This window comes from Electrophorus electricus, chromosome 1, assembly GCF_013358815.1.
Source record: "Electrophorus electricus isolate fEleEle1 chromosome 1, fEleEle1.pri, whole genome shotgun sequence".
Classification (NCBI taxonomy): Eukaryota; Metazoa; Chordata; class Actinopteri; order Gymnotiformes; family Gymnotidae; genus Electrophorus; species Electrophorus electricus.
In genome coordinates this window covers 12918576-12925985 of record NC_049535.1, presented here as the reverse complement: position 1 = coordinate 12925985, position 7410 = coordinate 12918576, and the positions used below count along the sequence as shown (strand labels likewise).

General features: G+C 39.4%; 1 protein-coding gene across 1 annotated transcript; it reads right to left on the bottom strand.

Moving 5' to 3' along the window:
• Positions 1–1348: 1348 nt before the first annotated feature.
• Positions 1349–5081, bottom strand: LOC113583692 (leucine-rich repeat-containing protein 3-like). Its single transcript, XM_027020152.2, has 3 exons — positions 4939–5081; positions 4126–4207; positions 1349–3024 (listed from the first exon to the last, which is right to left on the bottom strand). The coding sequence occupies exon 3, from the start codon at positions 2623–2625 to the stop codon at positions 1867–1869; it is 759 nt and encodes a 252-aa protein (XP_026875953.2). The 5' UTR covers positions 2626–3024; positions 4126–4207; positions 4939–5081; the 3' UTR covers positions 1349–1866.
• Positions 5082–7410: the final 2329 nt, after the last annotated feature.

Below are 7410 nucleotides of genomic sequence, written 5' to 3'. Positions count from 1 at the left end.
CAGAGACAAGAAGCACATATGCTAGTGGGTACACATGATCAATACTTGCTGTCATATTCACTTAAATACCACTCTTATTATATAAATGTATATATTAATTCAGCACAGTTGCAGAAAATGTATATCTATGACACCATATGCATAAGGTATAACACCATCCATATGCATAACGTACAACACCATAAAGCACTCAACACCATCTGTGTTACATCTCAAGGGGGGCTGGGCCTCACCCTCCACCCAGCTTCACCTTCTACTCAGCCTCCACCCAACCTCACCTTCTACCCAGCCTCCACCCAGCCTCACCCTCTACCAGGCCTCCACCCAGCCTCAACCTCCACCCAACTGTACAGCTGTACTTTGCATTGGAAAAGGAAGCCAGAAAAAATCACTACTAATCTAATGAAGTGCACAAATATAACCTTTAATTCAATGTGACTTATTGTTCCTGGTGGCTAATCTACCCTGTCATTTGGCTGTTAAATTTAGACATAGCATTCTAGAATGCAGATATGATCAAGGAGAGCCTATTAAGGAAAGGAGTGAAAAACGGAGGTACAAAGAGGATAACTCCCCCCGTGTTGTATCTAACACTGTCCCCTCTCCACAAGCAAACATATGCACACTGATGTTCATTGTCTTGGAGGACAGACTATCCAAGGCACATAAGAAAGGAAACAAGTGAGTTCATGATCTGTCCAAACAGCCTATTCCTTCAGCTGGGTGCGTCCTTTCGAAGACAGACAGACAGACATAAAGACAGATACATAATCACACACACACACACACACACACACACACACACACACACACACACACACACAGACACACACACACACATCACCACATTTACCAAACACATTGTACATTATCTTCATTGTTAATTAAACACAGTGTGAAATTCACCAAAACATTCACTATGGCTTGTAATTACAATCATGACTTGTTATTAATATGACTGAATGAACTGGGAATAATTAGTCTACAGATTATACTGGAGTTACTGAATATACTATACTACTACTGAGTATACTATACTACTACTGAATATTATATACAGCATATTTAGCAACATATTGAAGGAAATACTCATTCTGTCTGCATGAACTATCCCACAGAATCCAACATCCCCATCATCCCTGGTTCCCATTCCCATAGCAGGGATACACATTCGTTGTTGGGTAATCAGTGATGGATGAATTCCTGGGACTGCCAGGAATTACTTTCCCACTTCTGCTCTTATGGAAATTGGTTCTGTTAGGGCAGAGAAGAAATGAAGATAACACCAGGACTGTGTTCCATCAGAAAACCAACTGCAGACAAGGGAATGAAACAGTACACTGGGGCCTGGAACACCCATAGCATAACTAATACACACACAGATTCGCCACCCACTTTATTAGAAACATTTACATGTCAGAAACATAATGTAGGTGTACAATCAGAGACCATTACATATCTGTTGCCAGTTTGAGTTAGCCTCAAGCTAGGAAAATATTCTGTCAGTGATGGTTGTCTGGTTGAAAACTGACAAGGGATGAACAGGGTAAAGAGTAGCTGACGAATTATACCTTTCAACATATCGATTACAGACTATAATTGTTCATCTATAAAATACATTTATAAGGCAGATAAGTGTACCTAATAAAAGTGCAAACGAGTTTGGTGCATTGTATATGCTTCTAATAAAGTGGATGGTGAGTGTAACTAAATTCCCATTCTGCTGTAGGAACCTGTTATAAATGCAGCCTTTGACACAAAAAATACAATTCCAATATTCCCTAATGTTGTTTTGTTATGGATGTCTGACACTTATTTATGAAGACCTTGAGGAAGTCGCCAGCTGTAGAGGATTCAGAAATGGTGCTATAGAACTGTGCTGATAGTGTCTGTATCTTTTCTCTCTCTGGGGCTGCTGGGTAGGGCTCTGAGGTACTCCAGATGCCTGCGGGTACCCTCCTGGTTCTGTCGCATGTAGTACACCACGTAGGCTATCACCATGATGAACCAGCCAAACATGGTGACGAGCATGGCCACATCAGTGGTCTTGCGCTGGAAGCTGCAGAGGTTGACACCTGAGTCAAGCACCTGTATAATGGGCTTGTCGACGTACTCCTCCCTCACAGCTGTGTGGCAGTTCACCTTGTTCACCGTATCAGGGTTCAGCTGCAGCTCCCTCAGAACCTCCTGGAGGGCGCACTCACAGTGCCAGGGGTTTCCCGCCAGGCTGATCCTAGCATGTAGCCTAGCAAACGTCTCCCTCGGGACTCTCTGCAACAAGTTGTTGGATAAGTCTAAGACCCGTAGGCCCTCCGAGATGCCCTGGAAGGCTCCTTCCTCCACCGCCTCGATGGCGTTGTTGGAGATGTCCAACTCCTGGAGAAGGTGTAGCCCCTTGAAGGCCTGGCTGGGGATATAGGTGATACGATTGGAAGCTAGCTGGAGAGACACAGTGTCCTCTGGAATATCCGTTGGAATTTGGTTGAGATTACGGGATACACAGTGGACCATCTTGAGCTGGTTCCTCTCTGTGCACTTGCAGTCATTGGGACAAGGAGGCAAGGTACCGACTGAGAAAACCAGATACAAAACCCCTGTGATGCTCATCAGCAGACTATCACCCATATTACAGACACTGGCAAAAAAAACTTTCCAGTGCACTGGCTTATTTCTTATAATTCCAGGCCACAAATCCCCAAAGGACAAGTCAGCTACATTATTCAGCGATGGCTAGAATGTGGGGAGTTACTTCCTACATGGAATTTTGCAACATGCCTCCACCAAGCCATCTTTAACATACAGAATTAGAAACTTGGAAATATACTGAAAAACATGAATACAAAGGACTTCAGCAACTGATTTGAGCCTTGTCTATGTACACCAAAAAAGTCTTATTCTGGGCAGGGAGAATAAACAGCCAGCTGTGTGATTTCAGGATGGGTTTATACTACTAGAGAATGAACCACCTGCTCTGTGATGGTTTATTCCACTGGAGAGGAATCTAGATCCAAATCTTCGGGGCACCTGAGTTGAAAAATGTTGGAGGACAAATTGTTATTAACACTACAGTCAAAACACAAATGCATCTTCCATCACAGTAAATCTGTCATTCTGTTTAGGTTTGATTGTGATTTATCCTACAGTCCCCCGATGATGAACTGAAAGAGATAAACAATGAGAAATTTAAAAGCAAACTGACCCTAAAGTTAACTGGCATGGACTGCAAAAGGTTATAGCTGATTCTTTATAACTAGTGTTATTTTATATTTTCCTTTGTAAAATCAGCATTGTAAAATCAGCTAAAGTTTGTAAACAATATTTTATCTCAGTGCATAGAAATGTTTTTTTTTATACATTTATTGGGTTCATGCTTGTTACTTTATGCTTATAGAGGCAAACTGTTCCAGTAAAGGGCATGTTATAATATTTTTGTTAGCTAATGGGAAAAGACACTTTTGAAAAAAACGTATAAAGGGTTGTAAATAAGTCAAAAAGTTTTACATTATAAAAATAGTTTCTGGTTTAAGAATCATTCCTAGAGACTTTTCCAGGGTCTCATACATGAGGCTAGCACTGCAATGATTGCAGTAATTAATACACAGATTGTAAATGTACCCTGTTTCAGCCTCGTTTACCAATTACTTTATGTATCTGTAATGGGATACTGGACCATTCACTTTCAATTTAAGAGCCAGACACTGAAATAATATGTTGTCTGCATTTTTATCTGATGAAGTCGTGCATATCATCAATGTGCTCTTTTAATTTTCTTTTGTTTGCAGCCTCTCCTGTGTTAAATAGGAGCTGATATAATCTAGAAACATTTTAACAGTTTTAGCTTGGTCTTGAAACATTTAAATGTAGAATCATTGAAAACATTTTGTCTACTTATTAGGCACACAACCAGATGTATTTATATGGCCCATTTTAAATATCCTGGAAAGGGTAACATTTACATATGGTTTTAAATACCATGGAAAATATTACATTTACATTTTGCTTTTTATCAAAATCACATTTGCATTGCTGTAATGCACTCCACAACCTTCGCTTGGAAGGTGAAGCTGCTGTATTATTCTGCTGTATCAAGGTTACAGGTTCAGACCCCAGCATGACACCTCTGACCTGCAAGCTGTATCCGAATTCTCTTCTACTTTTCCCTCTCAGGTCCACATACACAAAACAGCGGTCATTTTCAGAGGTCTGTCTGGGAAAGTCCAAAGGTACATTCCTCAAAATGTGAACTGTGTATTTGTAAACAGCGTTCTGTAACACAGCCTTATCTAATGCCTGCAATTTAAACAGCTACAACACCAGCCTTTATAGATACAAGATCCATCGTGGAGTCTTTGTTTCAGTGTTAAAGTGAACAATACTGTGTGAGGGGGATGGAGCACAAGTCACCAGTACTGCTCCTTTCTAGCTTCAGATATGGCCAGAAAATAGTTAAGTATCAAATACATTTAAATACATGACTTACAGTCAGTTCTTTAGTAATAAAAATGATCCATGCCTCGACAGATAATAACACTGAAAATAATGTACAGCATTCTATATAGATGCCACAGAAATTTCAGGAGGATCTGCACTAAGTACAAAATGCACAGGCGTGCGTACACACACACAAATTGACTGACACTTTGTGTTTTAAAAGTGCTTTTATAAATGTTACCATTTGTTACCCCCAGATGAGGTCATGTGTGCTCATAATCTACAGATCTATACTTGCCTTGATCTCCTCATAAACCTAGTCTGCTGATACAGCGACCACGGCTATGTATTAAACTGTTTTAATACAAACGTTCAACACCGCTACAATATTATTTATTATTGCATTGCAATGGAAGTCAACAGTACAGCGTTGTTACATTTGAATAAGATCGTAAAATGAATAACAATAAATCAGTCATATTCAAAAGCGAATTCAAGAATTCTTACCTCCGAGTGTAACCTAAACAAGAAAGTTTAGCGAATGTCTTTTTGATACATCTCCAGTGGGATTAAAAACTTAATCTATACTACAGTCATCTCCTGAGAAAGTGCGTGATTTGAGCGCAGGGAGTCCGCGGGTCTTCACACACTTGTTGCCCCGCCAGATTCTCCATTTTACAGGGGTGTAGCGGAATATGGTATTTTTTTCTAATCGGAAGAGCGACGATGGGCTTTTTTTCTTAGCAAAAATAGAACACCCTCAGGGACAGCACCTGGTGCGGAGAGAGGGCTGTCTGCATACGTTCAATGATGACGTGTCCAGGCTTTCCGAAACACACAGTAGCATACGTTCACATTACGGTTAAGGTAACCCAAACGCGATTAGCCTACATTTGAGGGAAATATCTTTCGCTGAGGGAACAGGAGAGCAGTTTTGTGGACAAGGTCTAATTTTTAGAAGAGAAAGTTTAAATGCCGATCGCTTTATATTCAACAAAAAAGTGGTCTTATAATCTGAACTATATACTGTACTTAAATATTGTTTATGTATTCAGGTGTCACTATTTATTTCAAAGGGAGCGATACAATTTTGTTAATTATCTTTATTCGAATGTTGGAGTAAATTAATCCTGATGAAATTCAATTTAAGGTAAGTGTCGCTTAAGGTAATAGGCCTTTGCATAAAACCACACAGAAAGCTTTTTTATTATAGACACATGCAAAGTAGTTAGGGGGAGTGGGAGAGGGGGAGAGAGAGTCAGAAAGAGGTAGAGAGATGGAGAGAAAGTGGAAAAGAGAGAGAGAGAGAGAGAGAGAGAGAGAGAGAGAGAGAGAGAGAGAGAGAGGGTGATCAATCCTTTGTACATCTTTTACAGCAGATTTTTCACAGCTGGGGCTATACTATTCCATATAAGTTTAATGGAAAATCAATCGAAAATAACTGGTGAGGATAAACCATGCTGCATTAATGAAGTTAAATCAATTGAAAGAAACTGGTCAGAATAGAGAATCATTCTGCAATAATTAAGTTCAATCGGTTAGTGTTCAATAGCCATTAATCTATCTGAATTTTAACATGTGCTGTGAATTTATTAAATCATATAAATCTCAGTGTGTTCGCTTTTATTAAGGATTAAAGTAAAACAGTGATGTTGGTACATCTGAGCTGTAGTACTTATTTCATTTAGCTGTGTAACATCCAATAGGCAACAAATGCCCTGCTTCCTCCTTATTAGTTAGCTGATGAGGTTTGAATTTTAAATACAATAGCGAATATGGAATATGTTTGTATCAGAACCCTCTCTCCACAGGTCATTATGACCACAGGAAAAAAGTCAAAATTAGTTGTAGTGCACTAGTTCAAAATGTCATCTCAGACTAACATAAACTTAAAAGTGTATATATATATATATATATATATATATATATATATATATATATATATATATATATATATATATATATATATATATATATATATATATATATATATATATATATATATCAGCTTCATTGAGTTCAGTTAAACCTGACTGGGCTATACCTGGCTGCCATAGCAAAGGGAGAGAGAGAACTAGTCAGCTTGCACTTGTGCTCACGATGTTCTTAAAGTCCTTCTGGATTGTCCTGCTATCCTGCATAGAGCCTATAGGCTTTAAAGACTTCCTCAGCCAGACCGCCACAAGTGAAGAGTCCTGCCTCTGTCTGTAGAGTGTGGCTGTGTAGTTGTACCTCAACTATGACCCTGTCATGCGTATTATGGAGCAGGTTTCTGTCCTGTTTCTCACGTCTTCCTGATTAAGTAAGTGTGTTAGCATACTGAGCCATCAAATCATTCCAGTTAAATGGCTTTGCTCTCATCTGGAATTATACGCTATCATCTGTTCCCACACTTTGGCAAATTTCAAGGACAGCTGGAGAAAAGAGAATGGAGAGAAATTGTTGACATAGGAACTGTGGACTTTCTTTGGAGTAATACCATGCAAGAATAATGTTTTACTGCCAGTAAGAAATGAATCTTAAATATTATTATTTTTATTTATTAATTTATTTGTTTGTTTATTAGGGCTCCACCCTGCCTCGATTATAAATATGGGCAGTGGTAGCTCAGTGGTTAGTGTACTTAACTAGTAATTAGAAGGTTACCAGTTCAACCCTCATAACTGGCAAGTTGCCACTACTGGGCCCCTGAACAAAGCCCTTAAACCTCAACTTCTTGAACTGTGTTCAGTTGTAATTGTAAGTTGCTTTGGATAAATGTCTCAGCTAAATTCTGTAATGTAACCCTATTGGGAGAAGGTCAGGGCTAGCATGCACCTGCCCCCTTGTGGTGAAAGAGGTTTTGCTGGTTAACAGTAATGCAGATGCAAAACACAGCATTGGTTTTCACTTGAAACAGTATTTACCAGCTGAAGACTGCCGTAAACATAGAAAATGCAAACCGAGTGACCCCCCCAGACCTACTGTACTGGTCTGTTA

Bases quoted from the DNA above. Each gene is read 5' to 3' on its own strand.
- LOC113583692 (XM_027020152.2), bottom strand. From the start codon at position 2,625: ATGGGTGATAGTCTGCTGATGAGCATCACAGGGGTTTTGTATCTGGTT.